General features: G+C 38.9%; 1 protein-coding gene across 1 annotated transcript; it reads right to left on the bottom strand.

The window, feature by feature from the left end:
* Positions 1–4238: 4238 nt before the first annotated feature.
* Positions 4239–5491, bottom strand: LOC120429320 (larval/pupal cuticle protein H1C-like). The gene is made up of 2 exons (XM_039594542.2): positions 5365–5491; positions 4239–5192 (listed from the first exon to the last, which is right to left on the bottom strand). Exons 1-2 carry the CDS (start codon positions 5374–5376, stop codon positions 4416–4418), a joined length of 789 nt encoding a protein of 262 aa, XP_039450476.1. The 5' UTR covers positions 5377–5491; the 3' UTR covers positions 4239–4415.
* Between the last annotated feature and the right edge of the window lie 8822 nt (positions 5492–14313).

Raw genomic sequence — 14313 nt, 5'->3', positions numbered from 1 at the left:
TTTATTTCTATAATGGATTTGATCCGTTAAATCGACGTTTGCCATTTGTGGGTCAATTTACAGTGTTTGATTTTTTTTTTTTTTTTTTGAAAACCTTGGGTTTGATGATTTTACTTGTTTTATGTGACTTTGCAACTCGCTTTGCAATGTTTGGAAACAAGAAGTTTTGTTTTAATCTAGTAGGCCCAGAATCTTTTTGAGAATAGCTGGATAAGTTGATATATAAATAATGTGGGTGGAAATTTATGAACAATACCAATTAAACGAAAGATAATTGTTACACCCAAACGGCGGTCGCATGATTGTGATGCATGGCGGCATGAAAGTATATCAGAATCTGCATGAAAACTGTCCTAATGCATTTTTTGCGATATAGGGGTATGACATTTTTGCCCGTTACCGACAATTATCGACATTACCGACGGCTTTTTGGTTGTATTTCACAAAAAAAAAACCCTTGGTAGAACGAGGATTGAACCCCCAACTTCTTGATAATTGATCCTACACGCTACCACGGGCCAGCATTATATGTGTTGGTGAGAACTGCAGATCGCTGAAATGTTTACACGCAGGCAAAAATGATCCATGGGCCTGCTGCAAAAAAAAAGTTATAAAATGTTACATTTTCTGCAGCAAATCCACTGTTGCAGATTTTGAGATATAATTTTCCTTTGGGTGTACTGCCCATGTTCGCATAAATGTCCCATATGCAAAAACAGCAAGCTGAGGAAAACGCATTTTAAGTTTGTCCCATACATAAGGCTACACAGCTAAAAAAGTAGTAATCCAGCTGCGTGTAAAAGACCTGGGTGTAAAATAAATATTGCATTATTTTGTGCAATTTTATTTGATTTTACACCTTGAAATTTGTAGCCCATCAGTATAGGAAACCTACTTGACCGAAATGTCAAGCTCATACATGCGTTTATCGTTACAGCTTTTCATCGGTCTGATGGCCGAGTGGGCTAAGGCGCCAGTCCTTACTGTTGGTGCTGGGTTTGAATCCCGTCGGTTGCAACTTTTTTTGTGTTTGCAAAAATGTACATGCAGTGTGTAATATTAAATGTTTATTTTGACGAAGGTGATGTGCATGCTTTTGCATGCGATTTTACCATCGGATTTTTTGCTGTGATACTGGATGTTATAGGCTCTTTCGAAAGAGCACACAATTTTGAACCAAACTGCATCAATAACTCGAAATCGATGAAAATGCATATGGGACATCTATGCGATCAAGGGCAGTGTAGAGATTGCTGAAAAGGGGTCTCGCAAAAGTTCTTAGAAACATCGACTTTTTATATCCCTGAATGAACCCACCAAAAAATAAATTATTTTGACAAAGAACTTTGTCCTAAGGTTTCTATACGTGGTGTCAATCCAAAATTTTCGCGAAGCGAAAACGTTACGTGACGAATTCCCCTCTCGGCAAATTTCCCCTCTTTTTGGTGCACGCTGGTTGGATGAGCGAACGTTTCCCAATCAGTCAATCGAGAGACGTGAGATTGATGTATCTAAAATCACCCCCACTCCACCTCATAATTTTCGGATCGTCGACGAGTCGACAAAACTCGGCTCGGTCAGTCCCGAAAATTCATTCTGTTGCTGGACGTCGACGAGAACACATCAGAAGCAGATGGCCTGGTGGCCCGGTACCAGACGGCCTGGAGGTCCGGGAGCAGATGGCTTGGAGGCAAGGACCAACTAAGACATGCCAGTCGCGGGAGTCGATCATTGGAACTGGCCATCACCTGAACTGGAGTGGCCGGAGGCCCCGAGGATGTTCCGATGGAGGGACATTTGCCGGACCGAAAGAAGTTGGGGTAATATGGGTATCAAACTTTATGGTTTTTGATACTGGACATGAAATTTGACATTTCGGCAATAGTGGCCACAATCTGGAGTGGCCGGAGGCCCCGCGGATGTTCCGTTGAGGGGACATATGGGTATCAAACTTTATGGTTTTTGATACTGGACATGAAATTTGACATTTCGGCAATAGTGGCCACAATCTGGAGTGGCCGGAGGCCCCGCGGATGTTCCGTTGAGGGGACATATGGGTATCAAACTTTATGGTTTTTGATACTGGACATGAAATTTGACATTTCGGCAATAGTGGCCACAATCTGGAGTGGCCGGAGGCCCCGCGGATGTTCCGTTGAGGGGACATATGGGTATCAAACTTTATGGTTTTTGATACTGGACATGAAATTTGACATTTCGGCAATAGTGGCCACAATCTGGAGTGGCCGGAGGCCACGCGGATTTTCCGATGGGGGGACATTTGCCGGACCGTAAGAGTTGGGGCAATATGGGTATCAAACTTTATGGTTTTTGATACTGGACATGAAATTTGACATTTCGGCAATAGTGGCCACAATCTGGAGTGGCCGGAGGCCGCGCGGATGTTCCGATGGGGGGACATTTGCCGGACCGTAAGAACTGGGGCAATATGGGTATCAAACTTTATGGTTTTTGATACTGGACATGAAATTTGACATTTCGGCAATAGTGGCCACAATCTGGAGTGGCCGGAGACCCCGCGGATGTTCCGTTGAGGGGACATTTGCCGGACCGTAAGAATTGGGGCAATATGGGTATCAAACTTTATGGTTTTTTTGTGCCGCTGCGAAAATCTGTTTCTGGAAATTTAGAATAACTATCTCGTAATTAATTAGAGCCCTGTAAAGGGCAGTTCTAATGTCTGCTGTTCAAATTTCCTTTACTGCCGCCGATTGCTTGCAACAGCCTTGCAAAAACATTCCCGCATCTTGGTAACTTTCGAGTGGTGAAGGAAAGTCAATTGATTTCACCTCGATTTCTATTTCAGCTCCACTTGCAATTTCCGTCCCGTTAGTTCGATAGGACGTTTATTATTAGGGAATCATGGGAAATTTAGAGCGGACATTCTAATCGAAAATTTCAACAATCATCTTGCAAAGTTTTTTGACATACTGGTCATGTGTAACATAACCACCTGTACCTTTTTATTTCCATTTTTGGAATGATCGATAACAATAGGGGAAGGTGAGGCAAAACGACTATATGGGGCAAGAGGAACAATCGCTCGTACGGCCGTAATTTTTGCAATTTTGATTTTTTCCAGTATGAGGAATTGTTGCTAGCAATGCAATTGGCTGATTCTTCTACCACATAACCGCCAAAACGACGTAAACGCCAAGGGGCATAAGATTGAATGAAGTTTTTTTCAAAACCTTTGTTTTCTTATAATATTTGGATGGTATAAAATAAGGCTTAGGGTTCGTTTTAAGACTCATTTTATCAAAATGCTATTTTTCCTAGATCAGTAGTGTCCCTACCAATTACTTGCACCTGTTATAAAGTATGATTTAACCTTTAGTTATTTTTGTTGAGATCTTTTAAGAAATCTTGTTCAGGTGGGGCAAGTGTAACATATGGATTTTTAGTATGGAAAAAAAATACGAATTGCTGCAACAACATATTTTATTGGGGGAAAAATACATACAAGTACTTAAAAACTGATAAACAATTGTTAAAAAAATAGTCCATGCAATATATGATGATATTATGAAAATTTCATTTTTTTTTTCATCTAAGTAATATTTTTTTTCGTAAAAACGATCAATTTTTTAGTAAAATACTATTATTTAATCTAAAAATGAAAGAAACGTTTCAAATACATTCTAATCTGATGTATCTAAGTGATAACAGTTCAATTGTTAGCAAATTAACATGTTGTTTCATGTATTGTTCCTCTTGCCCCAACGGGTTGTTCGTCTTGCCCCACTAGTTGAGAAGAAAGTACGGAAAATCAAAATTTTTAAAATCTGTTTTTTACATTAAAAAAACAGGATTTTTTAAAAACTTGTTCTATCAAAGTCTTAGTCAAGACCTGGAATAAGATGATTATAAAAAATCCGACAGATTTTTTAACGTTTTTGATGGGTTATAACGAGCATTTCCTTAGCTTGTTACACTTGCCCCAATTCCCCTACTTGCAGAAATGATGCCGCTTTTCACCATCCAGGTTCAAAGCAAGTCCGGAAACATGAATTTTACTTAAGTGTTTTGCGATACGCATGCAATGTTTATTTAATCAAGATGACTTCAACGAATTCTTGATTTGAGACTAAAACCGAATTTCCAAAGGAGGACCTAAAAGAAATGCAGTACTTCTAAGCCTTGTATGGAGATGGAGATCAAACGAATATAGGGATCATTCTTCAAACACACAACAACAAATAAAGTAGGTATTTTCATTTGAAATTATAAATATATTCAACAAAATCGTTCAACATATTCGGCATTGTTGGGGTTGCTGTTGCAGTCCTCGTCAATCACTCGTCACGTCACGATGTCCTGGTCCTAATAGAGACGATGGTCGTCCATCGATACCCGTTTCGTTTTGGCACTTGTTGCACGCAGGTTCACTGCATTTACCAGCCGTAGTGAGCGCTGGAGTCGTCGTAGCTGACATGGGACACGGCGGCAGCTGGGGAGTAGCTCACGGTCTTGGCCGCAACCACGGGGGCAGCATGGGCGTACACTGGAGCGGCGGCGTGGGCGTACAGCGGGGAAGCATGGGCGTAGGTGGGCTCCGAGATCAAGGTCTTGGCGTAAGTCGGCTGCTGGACAATGGTCTTGGTGTAAGTGGGCTCAGCGGCCACGATGGTCTTGGAGTAGGTCGGTTCGGCGTAGATGGCCTTGGTGTAGGACGGGTGCGAGGAAACGATGGTCTTGGCAACTGGGGCGGTGTAGGCCAGCTTGGAGTACTCAACGTTCTTCACGATCGGGGCCGAGTAGGAGATGGTCTTGGCAGCATGGGCATACACTGGAGCGGATGGAGCAGCATGGGCGTACACTGGGGCGGCATGGGCGTAGGTGGGCTCCGAGATCAGGGTCTTGGCATAGGTTGGCTGCTGGACGATGGTCTTGGTGTAAGCTGGCTGGGCCACAACAGTCTTCAGCAGAGGCTGGTGCTCATGGACGGCGTATTCCTTGTGGACCGGAGCGGCGTACTGGATAGCTGGGGCAGCGTAGTGAACCTGAGGCTCGGCATAGGACAGGGTCTTCGCCACCGCCAGCTTCGGGGCGTGATGCTCACGGGTGATCGAGCTGTAGCTGACGGCCGAAGCCGGCGAGTAGTGCTGATGGTGATCGGCTTCGATGTATCCGGCGCTGGCCGTGGCCAGAGCGGCAAACAGAACAACCATCTGCTCGGAACCGAGAAAGAAAACATCACAGGATTAGATCACTAAACACAGTCACTTCATTCTAGACAGTCCATTTGTTACGAATTGTTCAAATTCTTCCACAAAATCACTTGATCACTAGGTTCTAGGGTAATCCACTAAGTCCCCTTCTGAATCCCCGATGCGTCCTTACCTTAAACGCCATTATGTTGAAAACTTGTTGCGGAGGACCGATTTAGTCGAATTAAAGTTAGCAGAAGCAATGATACAGTTGGACCGGCGTCGGTCAATATTTATACGGAAAAATCTAAACACTAAGGTGAGATACCGATCGCTTCATCTTCGCCTTCCGTTCGTCAACCGACGTAGCGACGTCGTAATCATCAACGAAGAAGAGAGGGTTAGGCTTCGGCCCCAAGGGGAGTTCGTATGGCGTCGTCGTCGTCGAAGAGGAAGAACGAAACGGGTGGACGAACGACTAATTTTATGATGTCCAGTTTCAAATCTATGTTGTTTATCACTAATAAAAGGACTAAACATAAGTTCCAGGGGCAATAGTAAAACAGTGTTGACTGACTTATTTTTTTAAAAATTTTCTTAAATTTTCATTCGAGCAGTATGAAAAGCGAGAATGTATTATTTACAAAAATGTTTTTCATTTCGGAAACCTTTAATTAGTCATTCATTAAATTCCAACCATTTCATGACAGTTAATCAGACCCCTCACGCGGCGGCATCTCCTTGGAGGTCACCAGATTGATTCCAAGTTACATGCCACCTAGCGCGTGCCTATCTAACTCGATGAAGCTTTGACTAATTTTACGGGGGCATTTTCCAGCGGTTAGTCAGCAAACAGTCATCTGGTCTGCGGTTAAGGTTTTTGACGAAGGTGGACACTAAAGTTGGCATTGCATTGCGGATCGGATCAGCAGGGGGGCTACTCCAAAAGGCTGTACTTTGACTGCTGTTCCGACGCCGCTGTCCCTCCCCCCCAGGCTAAGCAATGTCAGAGGCTGCCTTAGATTGACTTGTTTCGAATTAATCACGTTGAGTTGCATAAATTAAATTTATTGGAGCGGACTTTTACGAGTGCAGTTTTAGCTGTTGATTTGATGGTTATCGGAGGAATGTTATGTTTTGCTTCTTTTAGGGGTGAGAAAAAAATGCGCGACATCAAATATGTTGCCTTGAACATGATCGTGAAAAAAGACTAGAGGGCTGTTGAGTGAACAAAAATAGTTAACGATGGTCTTAAAGTTAATTGGATTGTCGATAGCAATAGTTTAAAAAATAAGCAGATTTTCTTATTTAGCATGCAGCAATAAATTGTAATCAAGCTTTTATTCATAATTCGTTATTTTCATAGCAAAGAGCCAACTCAAACTCAAAATATTCTTTCTGAATCACTTATTCATACAGTTGAAAAACATCATAATATTGACAACTCAAACTTCACAATAAATCGACGTCGATGTCCAAATTATCTGCGTTGCCCAAAACAAATAATAATAAATTTCGATTATAAAATTCATAAATCTGTCTCATTTCAGCTCATCAACTGCTGATAATATTGCACACTTAAGGAGAATTATTACCCAACCACGCGACACTGTGCCATCTTCACCGGACTCCAACTCTTCATGCCACGGGTGAGGCGCTTAATTTTTACGCCAAGATGCCAAGTCAATTAGGAGTGGGTCTCTTGCATGCTTAATAAGTGGCTTCTCATTCTGAAATTCATCCATGAACCATCATCTTGATAGCGGAGTGGGGGGTCAAGCAAAAATTCCGTAACGCAATACGATTTTGTCTCAATTTATAAACATTCAGTAACTTATGGAAGCTCCCCCCGCAGATGATCGCTCTTTCGATCAGATAGCTTACTAAAATGGTACCGCCCGAATGGAAGATGATACCTGTTTAATAGCCCGGTATCATCCTTTACGGTGGTAAATAAACGACACCATCTGACATGGCTGTTGACACACGCCGCCGCGGCTACTGTCCGTGGAGCATCTGCTCGGAGGTGAAACCGGTTTTTGGCGGCATCGTTGGACACGATTCGGCTATCAAGTTTATCATTAACGAGATTTTCTCACGCATCCTGCTGACCGTTGAGCGTTGGCAGGTGTGAGTCACCTTCCTCTGCTTCGCAGGAGGTATTAATTTTTATCGATAAATTATGCTGTTAAATTGCGCCTTAAATTGAATGTTTTTGTGTCAGAAATTACGGCTTAGTTAATTGGGCATAATTGTTTAAATTTGATTGGGACAAGATGGAATGGCAAAAAGCTATAATTTAGAAGCCTTTCTGAAACAAAGGATCGCTGATTAGTATTTAAGAAAACAATAATCCTTTTGATTTTCGACTAGCAAAAAAAAATCCGAAGATCAGAGTTGCAAATCCCCTTCTTCAAGCTGCGCCGGGGGCCAAGGCCGAAACCCGGTGCGAAACCAATTTCCAGGCCCAATATTTAATCAAAGCTGGCCCCGAAGATACGAATCTCGAAATGGGTTCTGCATCGATCATAAACCATTGCGAAACCAAGATCGAAATCCAAGCAAATTCGTCGCAGAGACAGCACGCAGTGACGGTGCAACGGTGCCCAAAAGTGCAGGACGGGCGGACTTTTACTTTCGTCATCGGGCCAAGCCTATGGCGCAGAGCAACCGATGCAGAACTGCAGCCTGAAGAAGGCGAAATTTACTTCGGAAACCGATTTCAAGGCTAGCCAAGCGCAAAAGGTGGAGTTATTTCGTTTTAGCTGACTTAAAAAGAATGGTATTGAAATTGTCCAATGTATTGTAATGTCTAAAAATTATTTTCAGTTCAATTTTCTAAATTTCTCTGCAATTTCTTGAATAGAATTTTCACAGCATATCGTCATTCGCAGAAACATTATCCATTCATTATTCATTCACCTCTAAAGAATTAATTTTGGATGGCTGCTCTCACATTTTTTATTTTTTAATACCAGCATTAAAAAAAAAACAATTTTGGCAAACCTTATGTACATTTTTATATATTTTTTTATCAACAATAATTGAAACTTCTCAGGTATGACCGTTTACAAAGTTTCTCTGATTTTTGTGTTGATTTAGGCCGTTGCAAATATTTTTCAATGTTTATGTCGCCCCCCTTCAAAATTGGTCTGAAAAATCATGGGGCAAAAAAAATTATGTTTCCAAAAAACCAAAATTTCCATGAAAATATCTAAAATGCATTTTTCTGCATTGATAATCATATTTAGCATGCTTGGGCTTGTTTGAAAATGTTTTGAATTTTTTTAAAATTCAAATGTACAGCACAGTAAAAAATATATTTTTCGCAAAAAAAAATTTGTCAATTTTTAGATATTTTGGAAACTAAAGATGGACAGGTAAATACATTTTTCATTAAATTGTTGACACCATTACTATTTCAATTTTTATATTTTTTTTATTCTTTTTACTAAAGTTTTACATCTTTTGCAATCTGTACTCCCAAAATTCAAAAATATGTTTTTGCATGCCGATTTTTGAGGCAATTTTGGAGAAAAGGAAGACAATAACTTGAAATAAATTTTGTATTGGCAATCACCAAGAAGTAATTGAAAAAAATGCTATCGAAAGAATTTCAAAAATTACAATTGACATGTGAAAACTCAATATTTTAATCCATTTCATTTAATGAATTTTAATTTCATCACTCAGTTTCGTTACACAGTAAAAAATGTGTAAATTTCAAAGGTGTAATTTTTAAAGGTTGAATTTTACCTCTTTTATCATGTAATTTTACCTCAATTTAGCCTGAAATGGTGTCATTACATCAGAAAAGTGGTAAAAAAGATGTACCCCTTCCCAGATGTAATATTGCTATGATTTTTTTACTGTGTAACAAGATGGCATTTTTGCACTCTTAAACATAAAAAATTGAAAAAATGAAAGGTTTGTATGCAACGAATTTCTTTAAAATATCAATACCAATACTCGCTTACTAATTCAAAAGATCTTATCAGCATTGGAAACCCATGGCGCGTAGGACCTTTTGAAAAAGTATTTTATGCGAAGATTGGTCGACAAAACTATATATTGTATACTGCCCATAATCGCATAAATGTCCCATATGCATTTTCATCACTTTTGAGTTATTGATGTAGTTTGGTTCAAAATCGTGTGCTCTTTCAGAAAAGCCTATAACATCCAGTACTTTGGTCTACACAGTAAAAAATAATGTAAATTTGGAAACTGTAATTTTGGAAGGTTGAATATTACCTCTTTTATGATGTAATTTTACCTCAATTTAGACTGAAAATGTGGCATTACACCAGAAAAGTGGTAAAATTACACATTTCCAGAGGTAAAATTACACCTTTTTTTCTGACATTAAAGATGTATCCCTTTCCAGATGTAATATTACCATGATTTTTTTTTCTGTGTAGAAATCAGGAAGAAATCCAGTTTTTTCGTGAAAACTTAACACGTAGCCTTATGTGTGGGACAAACTGTCCTTGCGTTTTTCTCAGCTTGCTGTTTTTGCATATGGGACATTTATGGGAACATGGGCAGTATACACAGTAAAAAATCATGGTAATAGTAAATCTTTCATGTCAGAAAAAATGTGTAATTTTACCTCTATTTACTCTCTTCACCACACCTTCAAAATATACAAAAAAATTACTGTGTTGAGAAACTTTAATAGTTAAAATTCATTTTCAACGATTGGAATTCGTTGTGAGGCTGTATCTCAGAAACTAATTTCCCGATTTTCTATGTTCCAGACAGAAAATTGTAGGAAATATTCTTAGCTCTACAAAAATATTTTTTCTGATTGTTTTTCTTCCTAGAATTATATTTTAAATTAAAAAAACTAACAAGAAAATAAAATTTAAACCTAAAAGTAGCAACAACTTGAAAACGGTACAATTTATCAAAAAAAATGGGATCTACTTTCCGGTAGCAAATTCGATTTTGCTGAAGAAAAGGATTTTTAATTTTTTTGTCTAGATTAGATAAATATTGTTGAAACAAATTTAAAATTACAATAAGGCCATTGCATTATATTTCAAGTTTTCAGGCTTGAAATTTAGGAATAGTTTTTCGTAAAAGGATTTCTTACCAAAATTGTTGATAACTAACTGCAGTTTGAACCAAGTTTATATTACCACAAAATACCAGCTCTACATTTCTACAGATTAAGTTTTCATTGTATTATTTTATTTGAAGGAGATTATTTTTATTGAAGAGAGCAGAATTTTTTCAAATGCTTATTTTTTAACATTGAAAATTGAAAAAGAATAGTTTTCGAGATATCGCAAGTTGAAAAATAGGTGGATTGCCAAAGGACTCCAACAAAACTCATTTTTTTACAAAATATCAACTTTACGCGAGATGCAACGCGCAACAAGCAGTCCAAAAAACAACGCAAAAAAAAGAAAATTGCAGAGAATCTGATTTTCAAAATAAGTTTGGCAGGGGTGCTTTTCTTTCATGAAGTATTCTAAATTTCAAGAAACTGAACATCTTTCGAAAAAAATACCTCAAAATATCAATAACTTAAAATCAGCGCACTTAAACAAAAAATGTGTAAAGTCATATTAAATTAAATATTTCTAAGATACCTATGTTGCACCCTCCTGAATTAGAAAAGGAAGCATTTTTAGTCCCCTTAGAATTGTCAAAAACATGTTTTTTTGCATTTATTTAAAAAAAATCCTGAAAAAACTTACATTTTTACCAAACATTAGAAATCAGAAAATCTCTTCTCAAAAAACAGATTATCGAATATTCACATGGTCATTTTGATTTAATCACAAGTTGTTGTACCTACCAATACTTTAAAAGTTTTTACTCATATTCGACAAAATTAATATTGATACTCAATATTTGCCCCAATTTATTTTTGGAGAGTTTTAAAATAGTGGTATTTAAGAAAATATTTGCAATGGCCTAACCTGAATAACCAAACAATCAGCTGCTAGAAGGATTAATCCCCATTTTTATGGGAAAAGCCACCTGTTGTCTTTTTGGCAATTTAGCAAACCGTGTTGGCAACACACCAACTCTTCAAATCCAACCGGGCTAATCACAGCTGAGTTACCGCCAAACAAAGGCATCAGGTTACGACTGCTTCGACGAATGCATTCCTTCACCACGCTGTTACTGCCTCAAATTGGCCAATTGAATTGGGATCACTTGCTCGCAAATAAAAAAATGTATCTATATTCATTTGTCAATTTCCTCCAGCCGCAGAGTTCGAAGCGGATTTTGGCCAAACACCACGCCAGGTCGTGAAATTTCACAAATGAATTGAACGCGGACAGTGTCGACAGTCGTTGGCGGACTAACACCTTTTTTTAAGTTCACTGAAGTTTGACATTTTAATGAGTTCAAAGTGGCACCACAAAGTGATCACGTGTTGACTTGCCGTTTATTGTGCCCATTTGACAATTGCGCCTCAGTTGCACAACGCGCTAATCGCGCGAGATCATGTGCATTAGGTCGCGTGTGCAGAGTTGCCACCCTGGAGCAGCCCTCGTGACGGAGAGTTGTTTGCAATTATCAATCAGACAAATTTCTTCGAGTTGCATTCACGCGTCGAAAAGTGCACGATCGACGAAGGGCGGCCGAAAAAAATGCACTTTTAAAGAGCAGATTAAAGAATGGCGAGGACATGGAAGGGAATGACGTAGAATTTCGTAGAACTTCGTAGAACTTTGTAAAAAGAAGTTTAAACAAAGACCAATCATGCCGAACGTCTACCCGTCGACGTGCCCTTCAAGCTGCGATGCTACAGAAAGTGTTAAAAATACAACGTAATTTCTAACCAACCCCAAAAAAATCTGTTTAATTCGCAACGTCAAGCAAATTGACTCATTTGAGTGGCAACATAATCCATGCCCTTTCTCCACCCAAGTCCAAAACCCTGATATCCAAATGCTGCGCTATTTGCCGCCACCGACAACACTTGTGTCTTTACATTAAAAACATTTGATCAACGCCACTCCGCCAACGGACAGACACATGACGGGAGAGAACATGATTGAACAGAACTGTGTGAGACAGACTCAGCCCCGTCTGGCTGTCTGTCGTAGGTCTGGCAAGACTCTGGCCACAGCGGCCTTTTTCGAGCTGGTGAGAACTAATGGGACGCTGAAGGTACAAATTATGTCACACACGTGGCCTTTGCAGCGATGACCCGCGGCGGCACAGCGCAAGAAATGGCTCAGAACTCTTGAGGGGGGCGTTTGGCGTTGAAACTGAACAGAAAATTACAATGTCGTTAAGCCGCAGTTGCGATGAACACTGGTGGCCAGGGCAGGCCAGGCCGTTCTCAATCGGGACAATGGATCTCTCGTGAGGGTCTCCGGGGCAAAAGGACAGCAACAATAAGGACCTGCAGCTGACGAGAGGGGCCCGCAACGACTTCTGGCCTTTTGCGGGGCGACGTTGGAGATATGTGTCTGCGATTGTTGATCCAAACGCTACCACCCCCAAAGTCTTGGAGCACTTTGAACTATAAACCTAATCGAAGTTGTTTTTTGAGGCTTCTGGTAGGGGTAGTTTGCAAGTATTTCAACACTGCAGTTTCTAAAGTTCTGCTAAGTTAAGAAATTATTTCAATCTGAGCTTTACAGAAAATCGTTTTTTGCTTTTTTGCTTTTTTGCTTTTTTGCTTTTTTGCTTTTTTTGCTTTTTTGCTTTTTTGCTTTTTTGCTTTTTGCTTTTTTGCTTTTTTGCTTTTTTGCTTTTTTGCTTTTTTGCTTTTTTGCTTTTTGCTTTTTTGCTTTTTTGCTTTTTTGCTTTTTTGCTTTTTTGCTTTTTTGCTTTTTTGCTTTTTTGCTTTTTTGCTTTTTTGCTTTTTTGCTTTTTTTGCTTTTTTGCTTTTTTGCTTTTTTGCTTTTTTGCTTTTTTGCTTTTTTGCTTTTTTGCTTTTTTGCTTTTTAGTTTTTAGTTTTTAGTTTTTAGTTTTTAGTTTTTAGTTTTTAGTTTTTTTTTTTTTTTTTTGGGGTGCGGCCGTGGCTGACAGGTTACGGTGTTCGCTTTGTAAGCGAATGGTTCTGGGTTCGATTCCCATCTGCTCCCAACGAGAAAGTTAAGAACACAGAAATTTGAAATGATGAATAGGAACGAAAAATCAAAGTCGCTCGAGGCGGGGTTCGATCCCCCGTCCTTTGGATTGGTAAGCAAAAATGCTAACCACTAGGCCATGACGACTTGGTGAGCGTGGACTGGAATTAGGACTACTGTTACAGAGAGCGAGTTGTGGCGCTATAACCACGGCAAATAGTGTCCAGGGCATTCGTGGAAATACAATGTCCCATCCCAGAGGGTCCCGGAGTACCAAACCTTCTTAGCATGGAGCTCCCAACGAATACAACCAAATCTCGGAGCGTATGGTGGTGTGTCCCCACGCTTCTTCCTCCCCTGTCGATTCAGAATTGTGTTGTTGTTCGAACACTCAGTGCTCAAACTCAACCCAATTACGAGTCATCTCTGCGATACGGCTTTACGCAGTAGGCCTGGCCGCTTTAACGCTTGTGATGTTTCAATGCATTCCGATGCAATGGCGCACTACAAATGTTAATAAATGACAAGAAGAGTGCTAGGCGTCATCTAACCTAAGGCACTCTCCAGGATCCCTTCGAAAGATTGGCTGCGCTAGGGTCTGAATAGATTAGATTAGATTAGATTTAGTTTTTAGTTTTTAGTTTTTAGTTTTTAGTTTTTAGTTTTTAGTTTTTAGTTTTTAGTTTTTAGTTTTTAGTTTTTAGTTTTTAGTTTTTAGTTTTTAGTTTTTAGTTTTTAGTTTTTAGTTTTTAGTTTTTAGTTTTTAGTTTTTAGTTTTTAGTTTTTAGTTTTTAGTTTTTAGTTTTTAGTTTTTAGTTTTTAGTTTTTAGTTTTTAGTTTTTAGTTTTTAGTTTTTAGTTTTTAGTTTTTAGTTTTTAGTTTTTAGTTTTTAGTTTTTAGTTTTTAGTTTTTAGTTTTTAGTTTTTAGTTTTTAGTTTTTAGTTTTTAGTTTTTAGTTTTTAGTTTTTAGTTTTTAGTTTTTAGTTTTTAGTTTTTAGTTTTTAGTTTTTAGTTTTTAGTGTTTAGTTTTTAAGTTTTTAGTTTTAAGACCATTTATAACTCGTTTACTTTAAGTCAAATCACCCAACTCCAC

This window comes from Culex pipiens, chromosome 2, assembly GCF_016801865.2.
Source record: "Culex pipiens pallens isolate TS chromosome 2, TS_CPP_V2, whole genome shotgun sequence".
Classification (NCBI taxonomy): Eukaryota; Metazoa; Arthropoda; class Insecta; order Diptera; family Culicidae; genus Culex; species Culex pipiens.
The sequence above is the reverse complement of the archived record's forward strand: the minus strand, read 5'-3'. Positions and strand labels throughout refer to the sequence as shown.